The 22,669-nt window shown below is 29.2% G+C and overlaps 1 protein-coding gene across 1 annotated transcript in view; it reads left to right on the top strand.

Annotated features, from left to right (window-relative positions):
* Octbeta1R (Octopamine beta1 receptor) overlaps positions 1 to 22,669 on the top strand; it is a 138,530-nt gene that overhangs the window by 71,330 nt on the left and 44,531 nt on the right. The window contains exons 3-5 of the mRNA XM_065503266.1: positions 2,961 to 3,332; positions 5,883 to 5,985; positions 6,154 to 6,822. Of these exons, the coding sequence (XP_065359338.1) occupies positions 2,961 to 3,332; positions 5,883 to 5,985; positions 6,154 to 6,822 (1,144 nt within the window). The remainder of the gene's footprint in view (positions 1 to 2,960; positions 3,333 to 5,882; positions 5,986 to 6,153; positions 6,823 to 22,669) is intronic.

Here is a 22,669-nt window from a genome sequence, read left to right as displayed (position 1 = left end):
GTATATCCGCCTGTACGTGGGTGTTTTTATATGCCATTTGCATCATTAGAAATCAAATATTTTTGGCAAACATTATCAAATTTTTTTTTAAAAAAAATACAATCACACACATACGAATACATGTACAAATATTATATATGTTGATATGAGCAGAAAACTCAAGAGCACATATAAACACAAGGGCAATCAATGAATGGAAATGTCTGATTATGTGCACAGAAAGGAGACACAATCAAATACATAAATATAGCAGATTGTAAAATATATTCTCATATTTACAAAGTCAAATATTCATCTCTGTATGTATGTATATTATGCAATATTTGTCAACTTACATACATACACAGATATTAGTATTTACATTTCATATTTATTCGTTGATCTATAAATGAATCTATAATTTATAATAAGTTTATGAATAAATTTGAAAATTATTGCAAACGTATAAACGTAGGTTATACAATATAATGTTACAATATAATGCGACACATTTAAGATGATTTGAGTGCCTTGTTTTTAAATGAAATTCTAATTTCTTCAATTTATATTAAATTTGGAATATATAATTTGGAAGTTTGAATTTTTGTATTTAGCAGTTTGTGTTTGTCATAAAACAGGTATACATTCGAGATGGCACAGCTTTGGAAGATGACATCACAATTCAGGGAAGGAATGTAATTATTTTTTGAAAAAGATTAATATTTATTAAAATTCACATTCAAAAAAGATTTCGCTAAATATTTTTACTCTCTAGAGAATTATTACGCCAAAAAATATATATATTTCTTACTAATTATACAATTTACATATGGGCTACTTCACAGTCCAGAACGCGACATTCGTTAAGAAATTAAATTTGTTTTCTTGTTTCCTTTTCTTGATAGTATTTAAATAGCAACAACCATAGTAAAGGGTAGTTTCTGTTGTTTACAATATTGGCACTTTCAAACTCCCGAACGCGACATTCTTACGCCTTTGAAGTTAAGAAAAGAATGAAATCTAAACAAACAAAATCAGAATGAGACAAAAAATCAAAAAGTCAGCCAAAGAACGAAAAAACTGAATGAAATATTGACAGAAGTCACAAAAAATATTTATATGTGACCATTTTCAGTTTGCATTTTAGGTCGCAAAATATTTAAAAATTTCCAAAATTATGATTTAGCGATTTATCCGAAAAAGTTTGTATTTGAGAATTATAACACGTGACAGCGATTTTATTGTGAAAGATATACAAATATTACGATCAGACAACAAAGTGATATTTTTAAAACTTTCACGTTATTTCTATCAATTATTGAGGTGCTCTTCCTCAATAATTTGCAGTTAGGCACATTATCGTGACATTATCGATGCGTATTTACTTAGTTTATAATTGCTATTATATTACTATTAGTCATTTTTAGCTATAAACACCGATAGTCCAGTCGATTCGCAGTTTGTGTTTTTTTTTTTTTAAATTAGCTTTGAATTCAAATTTCCTTTTGATACAATTTGAATTTGATACCACAACGCGACATTGAAGTATGAACATAATCAAATGAAACATTTGACGTTAATCATGTTTTGTTCGGTCTCTTTTAATTTTGTTTTAAAAATTAGTTCTTAATAGAAAGATTTCATAAGATAAATTGTAAAGAGATAGTGTAATTAAAAGTAGCTAAGAGCTAAAAGGAATACATTTTAATTTTTCAGGCCAATTAGTTTGTTCCCTATAGAAGCCTAAACCACTGGACCTATTCTCTTGAAATGTTTTCTAAATATTCCTCTATATCTGGAAAGAATAATAGCCTACTTTTTATTTTGAAATTTCAAGTGGGCGTGGCACCTCCCAGAAATAGTTATTATGGAATATCTGCTGAACTATAATTGCGAATGCCGCAAACTTCGGTTGCTTTACTTCGGTACCATTCTGCCTGATTGAATAACTTAATAATACAGTTATTTTCGAATATCTGCAGAACTATTCATGACTTCAAACTAATCACTGCACGAAGTTTAACCAAAAATGGAATGGATCGAAATAGGGGGTGTGGCACCTCGCATAAAAAGTAAATAGTTATTTCAAAATATCTGGAGAGCTATTGTATAATTATGGAATTCGTACTAATTAATTAACTAACAAGAAATTCCGCTATGAATTATATTCATTTAATTTTGTAAGGGTAGCGAAGCGCACCCTAATTTTATGATGCCTCATATAATCATAAGCAAAACTCATAGCAATAGAATTATAAATAAAATCGAAAATAAATTCCTTTTAATAAAAACATATTCCCTTATACAATTTAAATACACCCAGGGAAAAGCTCCAACTTAAAATTAAGAACGCGTCATATTAATTCATAAAATGTTCATTATTATTGAAAGATTGTCTTGAAATACGATAAATCAATAATTTTCAACTTTAAATTAATATCGTTCCATATTGAAATAAAAAATTGCAACACTACTAGACTGTCGTTAATGTTTCTTATTGATTCAATATGGTTTTTATTGATTTTGAGTTTTTTTTTCTGGTTGTACTTATTTCTATTAATAACGAACAACTGCTGAGTACAGAAATCATTATCATTTGGTAACAATTCTGTTGATTCATTCATTGACGGAATGAAACACAGGCACAAATGTAAATCCAAACAAAACAATGCAAAACAAATGAGCTGATCCAGCACAGACTGCGGCACAACTGAGAAGACAATTACAAAAATAAAGAAATAAAAACATTTATTTAAAAAAAAAAATTGCTAATGTTGGCAATTTCTACTCTGCAAGTAGTACATACTTCTTCACATTGCAATACATGAAACATGACAACTGTGTGTTGAATTTATTTAAATTTTTATATCTTGTAATCATTAAGTTGAATGTGTGTATGTTTTCAAAATGATTTGAATATGTCTCGTTTATAATTTAAAAATTGTTTCTTTAAATATTTGTTTATCTTCTTGATTTTACAGCCATGTGGCGGCAATCAATGAAAAAGTATCAACAACAGCGACAACAACAGCAAAAACATCATCATTCGAACAATTACCACCACACGAGTGACTGTTGTAATCATCAGCATCAACAACATGATTGTCATTATTATCGTTTAAAGCTTAAATACTTAAAATCATTACAACCACAAAAACAGCAAAAGCAACAATTACTATACCAACAATTACAACAACAAAATCAGCAGCAGCAGATACAACTACTTAAGCTAAGACACATTGGCCACAAATCCCTTATGTATGGTTACACTACTGCTACAACTACTGCTCCAATTGCTACCACTACTACTGCTACGAATTTGTCTTTAGCTTTTGGTTGCTCTCATAATCATTGTAAGTACAGTCACACTTACATATATTTACATGCAAACATACATATTCCTGTAATACATATTCATTAGTATGGCCCCATGTGCAAGGAGCTAATTAAAAATGTTCGATATTCTCAACTAAAATGAAAGTTCTAGCGTAATGAGGTGGGTCAAAGAACAGCTTCTAGACGATTCTGGATTTGCTCATATTTCCTGCATAGTAACAATATGCCATTTTATTATCATATCATAGTTATTTAGCAGTATATCCCGGACTTTTTTCTTTTCCGGGAGGAAGTTAAAAAATCGTTTTATTCCCGGGATTTTTTAAAAAAAAACAGAAAAATTTTATAATTTTACCAGGGTTTTAAAAGAAGTATAAAATAACTATATTTTGTTGTACTATGTTGGTCCAGCCTTTATAAAGGTTTCTAATTTAATAATGGCATTTGATCGGTATTGTCACAGTCGTGGTATTAATCAGTATAAAATTAATACTACGACACCATGTTAAATCTACAAAACATGCGCAGTTAGAGAAATTTTTCAAATCTGATTGTAGATACACAAATTTAATCCACTATTATTGTTATTATTTTCTCTAAATATGAATAAAAATCACTAAAAGTTGTAATTTTAGGCATCTTAATAATTCCTTTAAATTCCTTTAGCATAAACTTTAAATTTGATCTTAATAACCAAATTTTGCTGCTGTGTCTTGAGTTGAGTGAAAAAAATTCGGTTATTTTAATAGTAATACTTCTTTGCCAACTGACTATCTGTTGCTAGAAAAACAAATCTATGGATATAATTGAATAATTCAATTAGCAACAAATTTGGCCATCGAAACGTATCTGAATATTGTAACTTTTAGAAGAAAACTTATTTAGAAATTCCCAAAAATTCCCGACAAACATTTCCCGAAAATTAACAAAAAAAAATATTCCCGGGAATGCCCAGGATATTTTTCCCGTATTTAGCAGTCATAAAATAAACTTCTGAGTTATTTGAGCCTGGCCAATCAGCCGAACGACACCAAAGTCAAATATCCATGGCACCAAGGTAATTCCCTATATTTGGTGGAAGGGTCCATCACAGAGAACCTATACCGAACGCTTGAAGCGAGCATTAGCCGAAAATCGCCCATTTTATGCGGCCAGTCATGATAACACTAGGCCACATGTTGCCATACCTTTTGAAAACAATTTATATTGAAGTGGTTAGGAAGTTTCGGCTCATCCGCCTTATAGTCCAGACCTTGCACTGTCCGACTTGTTTCAATCGATGCAGAACGCTCTTTCTTTCATATGTTTCTCTTTGGAACAGAGAATCCGAAATTTGCTTGATTCGTTCTTGGCCTAAAAAGATGAGCAGTTCTTTTGGCTCTGAATCCACATTGTTACGTTTTTACCTATTAAAAACGGTGGTTTATTCTTTTAAATAAACTGGATACTCTTTATTTATTCAAATGTTTAAAAAATTTAAATAGTCACTATGTGTTTTTAATACACACATACTTAACTAACGACTGCAATCTCTGCCACTATTTATACACAGTGTCATCTTTCGAGTAGCTTCTACAATGATCTTAACGGAAAAATCTAGAATATTCGAATTCTAAAGCTTTTAGCAGCTTTAATGTTAATCATTACCATCTTAAGCATTTAGTGTTGCCAAACTTACAACTGCATGCTATAAAAATTGTTGATAAGTTGAAATGTTGCAGGCAGTCGTTACAGGCCGTTAAATTCAAATCGCTAATTCAAATTCGTAGCAATAAGTAGCCAGAAAGATGGGAAAAATTCAAAGCTAATAATGGTAAATACTTTGAATAAATTTATATTGTACAAATGTTTCAAAATAAAAGCTAAAAATTTGCAAAAATACCACATTTTTAAGTCATAAACCCAATAATTAAACTAAAATGTTTGTTTTAAAACTCAATGAAATAATAAAGTATTATATATCAGTAGAAAGCTTATGAAATTAAACTTGTTATCCGCATTGAGATTGTCTTGAACATATATTTACCTAGCATAAGGTCGGTGAGAAAATAGGTTCCGAAAAATTAACATAAAATTCAAACTAGATTAAATGTCGGAAAACGTCAAAATACATTTCGATGAATTTATATGTGAGTTTTAACGCATTAATTTGAAAAATCTTAAAATTTCTGTTCAAAACTTACAATGTCTCCTTTGATAGAAATATTAAAAAATCGTATTTCTCACCAAAAACTGACGCAATGGAAAACATTTTGAGAAATGCGTTGGGAACATCGACACCTTTTTTTTCTCCATACAAATAGGGTCAGCCTAATATACAAGCATTCTTGCTCCTGCAATATATGGCTTAATCATGATAAACATTTTCAATGTGTTGATTCATTAAATCAGATTATAAAGTTTTATCTTCATAGTTATTTTAAGTTATCACATATACAGTACTTATGGCTGGGCACAATTGATTTCTGAAAAATATTTTTAGCCAAAAATTTATACAAAATGTAAAACACTTATTAAACAGTTGGTTAATAAAATGTAACATTAATTATGAAATAATCTATTTTAAGCTCTGACCACAAGCCAACAGAACAGCAACAGAACGAAGGCCACAGCAATAAGTGTAACATTAGCAATGGAGCTATTTAATAAAACGTTTAGCAAACATTTGGTGTAAATGATACCAGAAAATAGAAAACAAACAAAACACACAAGCAGACATAAAGAAGAAAAGCAAGGAAAACTAACAAAATTAAACTACAAAAGAGAAAGCATAACGTATAAAGGAAACATTTACAATAAGATTGTGTAACAATTGCTCAGTTTAAACATAATTTGTAGCTGGTTACTTATTCTCTCTTTGCTGTCATCAATGGTGTTTACAATGACACCCCTGATAACAACCGTCACAACAACTACAACAACTATACTACCACCTGTACTGTCTACAAATACGGTCACAACCACCTTGTTAATGTCTTTAATAAACATGACAAATATTAGTTCCTCTTTAACAAATTCCACCTCTGCACTCCCGCTGCAACCACACAATACACAGCAGCAACATAATCGGCAACCTTTACATCAACAACACCAGCAGCAGCAACATCATCATAATCTGATACACATTGATCAAGATGCCAATACGAAATATTTAAATTTCGTTGCCAATGGCCTACTGGACACAAGTGGGGTCGTTGGCGGCGGAGGTGGCGGTGGCAATGATGAAGCCTTTAGTATAAGTGGTTTTGGGAGTATGGGTGCGAGTGGCAGTGGCGGTGGTGGTGTCGGAGGTGTTGGCAGTGGTGAAAGTGTTACAAGTGCAGCGGATGTGAGTGGCGGAATGGATGGCAGTGGTGGTGGCAGTATTTCAGTTCCTATTGATGCCCTAAGCGAGTCACATTTAACATTTGTCATCGTCAAATGCTTCATTATCATTTTCATCATACTCGCTGCCATACTTGGTAACATGCTGGTGATTGTATCCGTCATGCGACACAGGAAATTGCGGTAAGTTGGCATGATGTGTGTATAATAAAATAAACTTATACGTAGTGTTGTCTAAATGAAGAAGAGATTATCTGCAAAAATTAATTCAGATTTTTATTTTCTCGATCTCGCAAATATCAGATATTGTGTGTATTACAAAATTCCGGCTAAACATTTAAATTTACTTGTATTTCATATTGAAGTGGTTAAATCTATAATGATCGGGGGTTTTCGTAATAACATGAATTTATGATTTTTGTGGTCATGATTGACAGTAGCTTATCCTTTCAATTATGGTATTGAAGTAATTCTAATTGACTGCTTGATTTGTAATCAAATCGTTTGAAATACTTCTCTCTTTTTTGATAAGTTCTTATCGTTAAACAACAGCCAATTTTATCTAAATCTAAATAGAATGGCTCAATATGATCATCATACATAGTCAAAATCAACTGATTAATGTTAATCCGAGACGAACATATTGTAATTCTTTAGTTAATATATTTTTTAAATAAACCCAAAAGTTAGTATTTATTCCAACTTTTTGTTTCCATATGTATTATTGTATTTTCATTTTAATAATACTAAAATACTTACGTATGTATAATAGGGTATTCGAATTATTCGATTTTTCTCTTGTTCGAATAAAACCAATAAATCGAATAAGAGATTTTAACTTGTTCGATTAATTCGATCACACGTTTAAAATTAATTGAATTATACGAATAATTTCAATTTTTTTAAAAAAGTAAAGATTGAAGTTTTGATGTCGGTTTTTTAATATCTTATTGTTAAAGAAAAACAAAAAATAACGTTAAAGTTAACAATTCAAGTATTAATAATGTTAAAAAACATTCGAAAACAAAGTCCATCATTAAATTTTCAACAGAAATATTCTGATCAGATTAACTCCAGAATAATTTACAAAACAATTGACTAGCAAACCCTTTAGTTTCCTTTTGGAGCTATGCTTTAAAAAATTTGAACTAGTTGGACATGATTCCGAATTCAAATACAATATAAACGTATTAAGAACTTTGTTATGTCGTTCATTAATTATTCACTATTTCTAAATTATTTATAACAAATTGTATTATATAACAAGCTCTATCAACGTTGCCGAATCTTTGCTTAATAAAGTGGTCTTGGGGAATTACACAATAAAGGGAATCTGTCCAAAGTTTGATATCATTGTCAGTGAACGTGGCTAATTTGAAGTCATGCAGTGCATGATTGACGCATTTACAAATACGCAAAAAGTTTATTACCATGTTAGACAATGATATTCAACGATGTTCAAAATCATGTATAAGACGAACTCCATGCTTTTATTGCAACAAAACGTTAGTCTGCAATATTTATGTTTATCATTCGATTAATAACATCACTTTTATACATATATTTTAAGATCATGGCCTTCATCTATTTCAATGTAATCATTATAAATGTCATCCACAATATCACTTTTGACGACCGTTTCAAAATCACAATCTCCATCACATTCAACTCCACTTTAATCTAAGTTAAAATTTTGATTATTAAGTGCGATTCTTCTAATATTTCGCCAGCTAAATAACAAATATTTTATTCCGTACCTTTTATTTTCATTGGTTCAAGTCCTAAGTTAAAAATTTCGAAAGATTTGTTTTTAGAATTGTAACTTCTTGCAGTAATATTTATATATTTATAGAAGGATCTTTTGGAACACTCATCTACAGTGATCGAAAGTCCATTTGACTTTAGTTATTTGTGGAATTTTAGAAACAATACAATTTTTGTGAGTCATTATTACTTTAATTATTTAAATTTGAAATTATGAACAATTTTAAGAAATTTAATAAGTTTAAATATATATGAACATTTATTCGTTTTATTCGATTATTCTACATAAAATTGTTCGAATTATTCGTTATTTGAAAATAGCCATTTTTAATTTTTCGAATAATTATTCGTAAGAAATTATTCGATTAATCGAACGATCATTAGTTGAATGAATACCCAAGTGTATATACATACATACGTACGTATTAGAGAGGCCCTTATTTGGCACTTTTTGGATGTAAGGTGTAATATCGTTCTCCGAAATCTGAAAACTAAATGCTGAACATTTTAGCAAAGTTTGATAACGTTTAGAGGTTGTACATTTTAAATACTTGGGCCCTAATTTTTTAAAACCCGTCACAAAGAGATATTTATATGGAAAGCAAAAACTAAATTTCAAAAATTTGTTTTTGTTTTATATACAAATTCTTAACAGAACAAACGCACCAAAATTCAATCGTTGATTTGCTTTTCATAATTGGAAAATTTTGTATATAAAACAAAAAAAAATTTCTAAAATTTTTGAAATTTTGTTTTTACTTTCCAGATAAATATCACTTTGGTGATGTGATTTACAAAATTAGGGCCTTGAGTCAAAGTAAAATTATTTTCAAAAACATTTTAAATAGCAAAGGTCTTATTCATAATCAATTTTTAAATTTATCAAAGGTTTATAAACAAACTTTAAATGGAAATTTAGTTTTATAAAACTTTTATATTGTTACGAATTTGCACTAACGATTTGAGCAACATTCATCTTGTTTATAAACATTTCCATCAGTAGAAGCTTCTATTTATCAACAATGTTGATAGCATGCGGTTGTTAGCATTGTTTGAAAGTATGGCAACACTGAATGTTTAAGCTGCGAACATTAACTTCGAAAGCTCTAGAATTCGAATATAGCAGTTGTCCGTTAAGATCATTGCAGAAGTTTCACGAAAGATGGCGTGTGTATAAATCAGTGTCAATGAGTTTATTATAAGCGATGTTAGAGTTAACATCAGCTGTCAGGTACATACATAAATTGTTATTTTCGAATACTAGAGTACTATAATTCTGAATGGCTTCAAAATTTATATGCCATGAAGTCTAACCAAAAATGGAAAGGATCGGAACAGGGACTGAGTCAACTCTCATACAAAGTAAATAGTAATTTATAAATATTTTGAGAACTATAATTGCGAATAGCTCTCTTATCATTTTACATATTGGGTGTATGACTTAAAAATACAACGTGTTTTAAACATTTTGCGACATATGGATTCTGTGCCAAAGGAACTGCTAATCTTTTGAGGCCAAGAGCGTTTCAAGTCAATTTCGGATACTCTGTTCTGAAGTGAAGTGTATCCCAGAGCGAACAATCTACATCGATCCAAACATATAGTATTCGGACGGAGAATGGTCTGGACTATAAGGCTGGTAAGGCAAAACTTCCCAACCATTTATTTCAAAACAGTTTATTGAAATGGCTGATTGAGTAGCTCCCAATAATTTTGCAAGCTCTTGTTGAGTTTGACGACAATCTTCATGGAGTACTGCCTCCAATTCTTGGTCTTCAAAATTTTTTGGCTGGCCTGGGCGATCTTTGTCTTCCAAATATATATTTTTTTTCGAAATATAAATTTTTGAACCAAAACTGAAACCATCAAATAAAATGTGCAACTTCTAAACATTATATGATTTTGGTAAAATTTTCAGTATTTGATTTTTAAATGACAACTTAGAACTTGGGATCATCGAAAATAGAAAAAGTGCAAAATAAGCACCATCCTAATATACCTATAAAAACATTCATTCGAATTGTATGGTATGCCTTGGTGTATGTAAGAATGTAATTTTTATGGGTAAATAATGTGACATGTGTAATTTAATGGGTATCATGTGTGAAAACAATAAACCCAGTTAACTCCAGTTGCTCAAACCAAATAAACTATTCTCATGAAAATGCAACTTTAAGTAGAAAACGTGTTGAATCTGGAGTTTTCTTTTAAATACTAAACTTAAGTAAAAATTCTGTGGAAAGTTCAAGGATATACGCAGTGTTAAGTATTTTGAACATAAATACAGGATCACCCAGGTCAGTCAAAACAATTTGAAGACCAAGCATTGTTTGCATTACTCCATGAATATTATTACAAAACTCAACAAGAGCTTGCAAAATCATTGGGAGCTACTCAAGCAGCAATTTAAAAAAATAGAGCAGATGGATTCATCCAAAACAGGGAAATTGGGTATCATACAAAATTAAGCCGAGAGAAATTGAAAGATTTTGTATGTCTGAAATGCTTCTTGAAAGCTATAAATCAACATAATTTTTGCACTGAATCATTACTTGAGATAAAAAATTGATCCATTGCGATAACCCGATCCATTGCGGTAGCCAGACCAACCAGCCGAATCTACACTAAAACTAAATATCCATGGCGCTGAGGTAATGCTTTATATTTGGTGTGAGCAAAAGGGTCATATCTATTATGAGCTGCTGAAATCTGACCAGATAATCACATGGAACCTGTAACAAATGCAAGTGATTAGTTCGAAACGCCGAAAAACGCGTGATATTCCATCATGACAACTCTCGGCCACATTTCGCAATAACTGTTAAAAGTGTTTAGAATAAAGTGGTTTGGAAGTTTTGCCTCACCCGTTTTATAGTCCAGGCCGTGCCCCGTCCGACTACAATTTGTTTCTATCGATACAGAACGCTCTCTCTGGTATACACTTCACTTTGGAACAGAGTATCCAAAAAATTACCAGCTCCATTGACTCGGAATCCATATGTTGCCAGAAAGATGTGAAAAGGTCATAGCTAACAGTGGCCGATACTTGGAATTAATTTATACTGTACAAATGTTTCAAAATAGAAGCTAAAAATGTAAAAAAAATCGCTCATGTTTCAGTCATACACATAATATAACATTTCTCAGATATTTTTTAAGAATTTTAAAGACATACATTTTTCAAATACCTTCTCGCACCCTAACATAAATATCGTATATTTCTTCACACACACACTACTTACTGAAACACTCTGTGGCTGCATTAAAATAATGTCACATCATGACATGGTAATAAATTTCAGTGACACAATAAATCTTTTTGTACGTCAACAGTATTACAGGCAGACGAAATAAAAAATGATAAAACAATATTAAATTTCAACAATTTATATGGATTGGTTGGTCATTGAACTACAGATGACAATCGAAACTTCAAATAATAGATTTATATGAATTTTGTGTGTTATACATTCGTTTCCTGGGGAAGGTGTTTTGTGTCTGCATAACTTTATCGTTAGGAAAATTAGATACAATTAATAATTTTCAGTTAAACTATAAATAACTGAACATTTGAACATGCAAACGATAAATATTTCTTTGAATGTTCATTTGTATAAAAAAATAGAAAATACCATTAATTATTTTGTGTTTAAGAAACAAAAACAAATTATGTACTTTTTCCATTTATATACAATTTCCTTAAACCTTTAAAATTTCCTTTTTATGAAGGCTTTACCAAAAAGACTAACAGCAAAAAAAAACTCAAAACATTTCAAATCTAAATTTGTGCTCATTTCCTTTAAATTGTATAAAAGTAAAATTTATATTTATTTGAGCCTGGCCAAAATATTTTATTTACTCACTTTAGCTTTTTCTTGTTGTTGGTGGATGACAGTCGAGTTGGTCTTTATTCTTTTGTTGGTGCGATTTGTATCTTGATAAAGTAAAATAGTGTGAACATTTTACAAATGGTTTTTGTTTCAGACACCCACTCACTCACAGACAAAGATACATATTTGCTGAAACAAATTTTATGGCTTGTTTTAAAGACTACTCGAAATATGTAATACATTAGGTGTAAATTAAGTTTTGTTAAGGTGTTTGCAACATTTTAAATATATTTATTTACTGCTGTTCCACGATGCATCGAAACAAAAAGGAGTCGAACAAATTTATATGAAAAACACTCAGTTTTTAAAATTCACCATGTTTACCATACTTCACCATATTGAGAACAACATATTATGATATAATGATTCATCATGAACATGATTGCCATAAACATATAGTTTATTTACCAAAATCATATATATGATTGCTATAATCTCATGAATGGGAATTTGAATTTGAAATACAAAATCAATTTTTAATTATTTTTTTTTTTCAAAATTAAAAACTTTAAACAAAATGTGCAACCTTTACATATTATCCAATTTTGCTTAAATTTGTAGCTCTTGGGTTCTAGATGACGGAGAACAATTTTCAGACATTGGCAGCATCAAAAAAAAATGCAAATTGAGAGCCATCCTAATGTATATTATTCAATATTAATTAGGGAAAATAACGTTTATTTTTGAATTAACTTTGAAATGTTACTCTTAGTATGAACTCGACGGTAATAATATTTAGGGTATTTGACAATCGTTTTTGCCTATTCTTCTGTTTGATATATAAACTTCTTAATATTAGTTTACATATACCTGTAATATAACGTGCCAAAATACATTTGTGTTTAACTTTTTATGGCAAACAATTTATATAAATTGTACAAACTTACATCCCACATCCCACGACTTTTTATATAAAAATGTATCATTGTGTTGGCAAAATGTTTAGTCAATATTATTTTACAAAACTAACAACATTTTTTTTCTTTTTAACTGATACCTAAAATATCAAATTATATTACTGATAAATGAAGTTAAAGAAATAATAAGACAGGCATTCACATTAGGAATTATTTTATAACAAATAAAAACTGTTTGTGACTTTCTGTCTTTAAATTATCTATATGATGACTACTAAATATGGATTTCTTTAAGTTGTTACCAAATCTTTTTAACATTTTATGTTCATTTGCTAGTCTTTAAGTAGATGTATAGTTAGCTTAGATGTATAGTTAGCAAGGCGCTAAACTTATTTTTACAAATTTTTACACATACATATTAAAATTTAATTTTCTTTAAAAATCAATTTAGTTCTTTTACACTCTAAGCTTATCATATATGAAATATTAAATTCTAAACTGACACTTTCTTTTACATTTTTTGCTTATTTATAAATAATAAAAAAAAGAAACAAAAGAAGCAAAGTAATGCCATCTAAATACCTGGAGGAGATATATTGTTTTATTAAATATGTCACATTCTTTTCCATATTCATTTCTTTGAACATTGCGTGAGTGTCATTTGAATATAATACACAGTCTAACATGTTGTATGTGATACAAAATTTATTACATCTAACAATAAAGTTGAGGGTGTAACCCTAAAGTTTTTGAAGAATCTCTTAAATCAGTTTTTGATATTTCATTGTTTCATATTAAAACTTTTAAATAGTCTAGTAATTGTGATAGTAATATCAACTCTTATATGTATACTTAAATACATTTCTGTTAGTATATAAAGTTTCGCTATACATTTTTAAATATAATTTTATTTCATTTAACATACTCACGCATAGTTTTCCCTAAACATCAAATGAGGTAGAGGCCCTTCAGTACATGGAACTAAAATCATAATTAACAATGTCATGACCTGTTAAAATTACAAGTATTTGTTGATCTATGTAAATATTTCAATTCTAAAAGATCAATGATCAGCTTCTATACTACCATTCGTTAGTTGTTTCACTAGTGCCGCTTAGATAATTCATACAAAATAGTATTTTTAAAAAAGAATAGCAGCCATAGGATTCCAACTCATAACCAGCAAAAACTTTCAATTACTCATTTACCTACTTTATAATGACTACAGCACACCGTCTGCATTACTTAGAAGTAGTCGTATAATAACTTGTTTATTATCATTAATCTATGAGCTGATTTTCTAGTCATTTGCATAAGCATATTCCGATAACGACTTTTGATAGAGTTATTAAAGTCATTACTTGTAACTAGTTTAAGTGATGTGACTTATTTAACAGCGGTTGTGGTAAGCACATGCCTCCGGTTGTGGAAAGTGTTAAAATAATGAATTAAAATTCTGTTCTGTGAGAAGTGAAGTGCCAGAATTTTTCGTTTTTACCCATTACTTAAGTATCAGTTAAAGTTTCTGCTGGTTTCATTATAAAACACATTAATTTGATATGATTTATATCACTCTTTTGTACTGCAGGGTAGCCGTAGACATGTATATTTATAGAATGTTACGCTTACACACATCTATGCATTTAAATGGAAAAAGTTTTTATACAACAATTATTTTAATGTCATTAACGTTTATTAGTAGAAACAAGAATTTTTACTTACTGCTGCCTTGTTTATTATTTATACATATATGTATACATAAATATTAAAAATGGGCTATTTAATATATATAAATAGACAAGCAGTTAGGAACAAAATTGTAATGGCAATTAACAACGAGTGGCAAGTGTAGAATATGTCATTCCGTTTATTTGTTGAAATATGTTGTCCGAACCCGCCATGATCCAATAGGGTATTAATATATCAGATATATTCATGAGTAGACATACCCATAAAACACATAACCTAATTTCATGGCAATCGGTCCATAATTGGTCGTAGCTCTCATATAAGGCTCTCTTCCGAAAATCATTTGCGAAAATAAATTATTGAAAAAAAAAATAAAATAATACCAATATAATGATTTGTGTTTTCTGAAAAGTATCTTCAGAGAGCGAATTTTAAAGACGACAAACATTAATAAACTGGGTTTACCTCAAGCATTCACAAATTTAACTCCTTTTTATATCGAAATTTTCTAAAATCGCAAAGCTGGGATTGCCAAACTGACAACAGTTTTAGATACTGTGTATACCAAATTTAAAATTGATGGCCAAAAGATAAAAAAGTCATATTTCTAGAAAATTAATTTATTTCTTTTTTGAAGAAAATTGTTATTTCTAATCACATCTCGGAAGTTACTAATTGTAGCAATTCCCCCTTATGTTTCAGAATTTTCTAATTGTATTGGGTGTATTACTAAAAAATTGGGGATTTACAATAGATGGCGTATCTTTTGAACCCGATTTTTGTTTATAATAATTTATATGTAATTTTGTAGGGTACATATATGTTATTTATGCCCATTTAAATACTGAACATTTTAGTGTAAACAATAAAGTTTTTTACTGCTTCGAAATGTCGAATTTAGCTTTACTTAAATAATGTGGAAAAAGTACCGATTGCTCATCAAGTACGTGCGAGAGATGGTTTGTGAGGTTAAGAAGTGGTGATTTTGACACGGAATACAAAGATCGCCCAGGCCAGCCTGAAAATACTGCAGACCAAAAATAGGAATTATTACTCCAAGAAGATTGTTCTCAAACTCATCATTGGTAGCTACTAGGGTATTCATTCGACTAATGATCGTTCGATTAATCGAATGAGTTCTTACGAATAATTATTCGAACAATTTAAAAATGGCCATTTTCGAATAACGAATAATTCGAACAATTTTATGTAGAATAATCGAATAAAACGAATAAATGTTCATATATATTTAAATTTATTAAATTGCTTAAAATGTTTCATAATTTCAAATTTAAATAATGGGTCGATTATGGATGGCAACCGAACTTCAGTTGCGTTGCCAGAGGACAACCAGAAATTTCTGGTTGCCAATTTAGCAACAGAAATGATAGCTGCCAGTTGCCATCTGTAATACCATTTAGGCAACTGAAAAACGCAACTGAAGTTCGGTTGCCATCCACAATCGACCCATAAGTAATAATGACTCACAAAAATAGTATTGTTTCTAAAATTCGACAAATAGCTAAAGACAAAGGGACTTTCGATCACTGTAGATGAGTGTTCCAATAGCTCCTTCTATAAATATATAAATATTACTGCAAAAAGTTACAATTCTAAAAACAAATCTTTCGAAATTTTTAACTTAGGACTTGAACCAATGAAAATAAAAGGTACGGAATAAGATATTTGTTATTTAGCTGGCGAAATATTAGAAGAATCGCACTTAATAATCAAAATTTTAACTTAGATTAAAGTAGAGTTGAATGTGACGGAGAATGTGATTTTGAAACGGTCATAGAAAATGATATTGAGGATGAAATTTATAATGATTACATTGAAATAGATGAAGACCATGATCTTAAAATATATGTATATAAGTGATTTTAATAACCGCTTACGTAAGTGTTGCAAAATATTTAATAAATCAAATGATAAACAAAAATATTGCAAACTAACGCTTTATTGCAAGAAAAGCATGGAGTTCGTCTTATGCATGATTTTGAACATGTTTGTCTAACATGGTAATAAACTTTTGCGTATTTTTAAAGCGTCAATCATGCACTGCCTGACTTCAAATTAGCCACGTTCACTGACAATGATATCAAACTTTGGACAGATTCCCTTTATTGTGTAATTCCCCAAGACCACTTCATTAAGCAAAGATTCAATTTATTATAAGTAATTTAGAAAAAGTGAATAATTCATTTACTAAATAATTAGTTACTCATTTTAAAGCACGAATTAATGAACTACGTAAAAAAGTTCTTAATACGTTTATATTGTATTTGAATTCAGGATCATGTCCAACTAGTTCAAATGTTTTAAAGCATAGCTCCAAAACGGAAACTAAAGGGTTTGCTAGTCAATTGTTTTGTAGATTGTTCTGGAGTTAATCTGATCAGAATATTTCTGTTGAAAATTTAATGATGGACTTTTTTTTCGAATGTTTTTTAACATGATCATTACTTGAATTGTTAAATTTAACGTTATTTTTAGTTTTTCTTTTACAATAAAATATTTAAAAACCGAAGTCAAAACTTCATTCCTATTTATTATGAGCTGCTGAAATATGACCAGACCATCACAGAAACCTGTACCGAACGCAACTGATTATTTACAAGCGATTATTTACAATTTATATTGTACAAATGTTTCAAAAAAAAATCTAAAAATTTTAAAAAATTACGCATCTATCATTACTTTTGATGCCGAAGTTTAAGTGGACAATGTTCAAAAACTTAGACACAATTTGGAATATACAATATTTGTTTACATTATTTTCTGCCAATAACCTTGACAATTATTTATTATCCCTTATTTGTCATCAAAAATGTCATAAAACTTAAGTTCTATTTACTTTAAAATCCTATCACAAATAATTGGCTAAATAAAATGTATCATTTGTACATTTTTGTGAAAAGTAAAATTGTGTCTTACCTGGATTACATTTTATTTTTTTCAGTTTACCTTAAAAGCTTTAAAAATCTCAAACACCTGTTACACATTTTTCTCAACACTGTATAAAGATTAATAATTACATATTGTAGAACAGTTTGCCTTATATAAGAAATTTTGTATGTATACGCTTGTTTATGTCTGTCAGTCCGTCTGCTAGCTTCTGATGTGGGCCTGTGGTTGTAAAACATTTGCTTGTTACACAGAAAAAGGTTTAAAAGCCAAAAATCTTTAATTACTTGTTTAGGTCATTAGCAAAAACAAAATGTTTATATCTTTTTTGCCCAACTTTCGTCCTTTTAGATTTTGCAAAAAAAACCCAGCAGCTTTACAAGTAGCCAATGTAGCCCTTATAGACAGTAATTTTCAATAATATGTGATCTGTTGGATAAATCCAATTTATATTTTATTGGGTCATTTGACATGTGTACTTACTTTATACATCCCAGGTAATCTAACGTGAAGACAATTGTCACTTTAGTGTCTCTAAGTAATCAAGAATTCACTTTAAACTTTTACTTTGTACTGTACTTTAGAAAGTAGTAAACACATATGGACGATATAATTACTAAATTAATACCAATACATTCTTATGAATAAGATTTTTTTACGTTACAATTAGGGTTTGGGGTTTCCCGGATAATTTTATTTCCCGGGAACTTCTTTTCAACTAAAAAATAAATAAAAAAGAATATTATTTTACAAATTGTTTAATTTTATTAAAAGAAAATTAAAAACAATACATTACAATTCAATTCTACTAACATAAACCCAAAAAAAAAATGTTTAATAAAATATTCAGAGATCATTTGTTACTATAAAATTAAATATTAGCGATATTCATGTCCTGCTCTTGTCCTGGTAATAGAGCAAAAGAGCAATTAAGTATCACAAAATGTCATATAAATAATGTTATATGTTCGTCAAGAACTATTTTTTTAAAAAATTTAGTTTTCAAAATGCATTCAGTAAGTCATTTGACAATTTCTTAGTTTAGTGGCAATGTTTCCAGACACCGAGAAAACTCATTCGTATTAAACAGGTGGTGACTTTATCGTTAATAAAGCATTATAAAGACAATCTAAATTTTTTGCTACTTGCTTCAAATAAAGCTAATTCCAGCTTAAAACGACTTTCAGCATTTGATTTTAAATGTTTAGGATTTTCTTTTTCGATATTGATTGAATAATCTAATTCGTTTTTAATATTTTGCTCCATTTGTATTTCGGAAACATCATCATCATCATCGCTTCGAACTGATGAGGGAACATTGCGGTCAAATAGGCGTATGTATGAACATTGTATTTTTGTATTATAATTCAGCTTATTATGTATGTTGTGAAGTTATTAGGAAATTTACATAAGTCTGTTGTTATATTGTTTATTAACTTTACATTTTATAGCAAGAACAATTTTTTGAGAAATCGTAGAATTTTTAGATAACAGCTATTCATAAAGAGTGTTCGTCATAGCAAAATGTCGGCTTAATGCTTCTACTGTATCCTTAATGGGGTTTAAAACCTCCACTAATATTTGGAACAAACAATTCATCAAATATAGATGTTATATTTAAATGTATTAAAGTATTTTTAATTAATTTTAAATTTCCCGGGCGGGAATTCCCGGACCCGAAACCCTAGTTACAATGGTAATATATTGCACATTGTTTTCAACATTATTGAGCAGCATAATCATTTTAGAAGTGTCTCTGCTAGAACATGCTGGAAATCGTCAGAAGATGCCATTGGTGTATAAAAATAATGACAGCTGTATTGCTTAAGCTTAAAAATTCATTCGTATCCTATTTTCTAATATTTCATTTCAAATGGTTTCTATGGATTTCTAATTTACGTGTTCGTAATTTCTATGATATTGTTAACCCTTTTTATCTGGTGTCGAAACTGTTCAAAGACCTCTGCCCTAAAATGGGTTAAAATAAGATACTTTTTTAATTAGAAATCGTTAAACCAAAGTCAAAAAATACAGAACAAATTTGTTTCGAATACATATAAATGAGACTGTAAATATTTTAAATTAAATTCCAAAACTATTCCAAATGATTTTTACATGAAATTTTTTTGTGGTTTCTAATAACCGCCAAATAAAGACCACCCTAGCGTACATATTAAAGTAACTAGTTATGTAGCTAATCAAGTTACCAGTTAAGTAGCTAGTAAGGTAATTGACTCTATATAACCGATATATGAATCCCATGCGTTGACTAATTTAGACCAGCTATCAGACAGTATCTTTTTAATCTATGTGGGGTCATTTAACTTGAACCAAGATATGTTCATATTAATAATAGATAAAATCACTAGTTTGGGAGTAGTCATCCAAAACTGCCGGGAAGTGTTTGTGTAGGAGTAAGTAGTTGTGTTACTCACGTAGAAATTAGTGGTTGCTTAGAGGTTTCTCCTTTAGTGTAATAGGTATAGGTATATGCGTGTGTCTTGTCTTTAGAAGTTTTCTACAGTCTATTAAAATTTGCCTTGTTTTCTTCTCTCTGCGGGTTCATGGTGGCAGCATTACAACGCGGTACGTACGTTTATATCATAATGAATGTGGTTTTAATAGACTTGATGGAATTTTTGTTATTTTCTTTACTTTTTGTTTTGGTTTAAATTTGTTGCTTCTTCTTCAGTTTTTGTTTTTATAACCAACATCAAAAAAAGATGAAGGTATATTGATTTTCTCATTCCGTTGGTAACACAAAAACATTTTTTTTGAGGACCCATATATATTCTGGGTCCTCAAAAGATACTAAGCTAAGTCCGTCCTTCTGTATGTCTATTGTTTGGTATTGAAAATGAGCAATATCAATACCATACAAATTTCCCCTCGAAATTCTGTTTGAGCAGTTATAAATATATTGATTAGGTGGCAATTCTGATACAATTTTGCACAAATTAATTCTAAATATCTGAAGGTATGGCGAAAATGGGCAACATTTGAACATTCATAACTGACTTTTAATTATTAATATCGTGATAAAATTGAACATAGACAAGTTTTATATGAACCTAAATCTTTCTACCAATTTTTGTGAGGTTCAGTTTATAATAGACCCTAGCCCTCATATAACCCCTATATCATAAATATACATACATATTTTATTGTAACATATTAATGTTGGGTATACAATATTCGCCATAGCCGATTATAACACTCTTACTTGTTTTTATTAGCATTAATATAATATTGCGGTTAATTTTGATTTATGTACATTTTATGATAATGTACAATTCTGATGATTTTATTATTATATTTTTATGTGGCATTTAGTTATTTTTTTATGTTTTATTTTTCATAATTTTTCAAATGATATTTTTATTTTATGAGTTTGAGAATTTTTGAAATTTTCTTTGTACCTTAAGTTGTGCCAAGTTTGTTTAATTTTTTACGCTGATTTTAATGGTCATGCTTTTATAGGAGTGTTAGTAGGTGTGTTTTTGTTATAAAAATATGAAGCAGTTTAAATAAATTATTATTAATTTATATAATTTAATCATTTCAAATTTACATAATTTAGTAATAATGACAGATTTTAGCTTATGAAAAGAATGTAGGAAATTTTGTGGTGATATTTTATATATTTAGAATAAAAGGAAATAGGTTAACTTCAAATAAAAAACAAGTAAGAAAGCTATATTCGGCTGTGCCGAATCTTATATACCCTTCACCAAATTATACTTTAAAATAAAATTTTTAAAAAACGAAAAAATTTTGTAAACAAAATCTAATTTTTTTTTAAATTTTTATTTTTTATTTCAAAATTGTTTTTTTAATTTATTTTAAAAAGTTTTTTCCAAATTTTTTTTTTTAATTTATTGAAAAAAACAATTTTTGGTGAAAAAAAATGCGGGTAAAAAAATATTTTTCCCGATTTTGACCCCTTGTAGGTCCAACTTACTATAGCCTTATATACATCGTTTCAATGGACTTTGAAATATCTATCATTGGATATCCATATTGCCTATATTAATCAGAGATCGAAAACATCTCGTCCATATACCAAAAAATCCAAATTGTGATTTATATTTTTGTGATAAAAATAAATCACTGAAAATAACAGTTATAAAATGATTTTTATTTAAATGGTTTGGTATGACCTTTATTCGTTTTTGTTGTTTTTTAATGGTTTGGTGTGAGATAAACAATTCATTTCTTCTTGCTCTTAATAACTGTTACTTTCTCTTTTATTTACATACAATAACATATTATTAGTAATTTTTAACAAATTATAGAAATAATATGATAAGTATGAAGTAATGAAGTCTGATTAACAGAAATGAGAATTTTTTTCAATTGTTATTAATCTTTTGATAAATTTTATATATTTTTAAGCGTTGATTTCCATCAAATGCATTTTTGCGATTTATTTTCCATGTTCGAAAATAAAAGTCACAAGCTGACGAAAAAAATAATTTATAAATCCCTCATCCAGATTATTTGTGTTTTTTTCTTTTCTGTTTCTCTCAACCCCAAACCTAAAATGTTCTCGAATAAATCACTCTCTCAGTGATATATCACAAAAAATTATTTTTAAATGGCTGCGAATGAGAATTTACCATTGAAATGAAAGTGAACCCGTTATTTTCGGTCTGTGATATTCATGACTTATGCCCGTAACTTCAGCAAATAGATATCTACGGTATAATATACCCAGCTGATAAAGTTACCTTAAAGGCAACTTGACATTAATTTCAAATCAATATCTACGGATAAAAATTACCAAATGTTTTTACTCCATAATTATCTAAGCACCGACAGATATCTATTTGTTGAAATTACGGGCATTAATAATATATATAGGTCAAAAATCAAGGATGTTCTGGTTTTTTCCTTATATCTCAGCCATTTGTGGACCTATTT

Source organism: Calliphora vicina, chromosome 1 (genome assembly GCF_958450345.1).
Source record: "Calliphora vicina chromosome 1, idCalVici1.1, whole genome shotgun sequence".
NCBI lineage: Eukaryota > Metazoa > Arthropoda > Insecta > Diptera > Calliphoridae > Calliphora > Calliphora vicina.
This window is presented reverse-complemented; position numbering and strand designations above follow the sequence as displayed.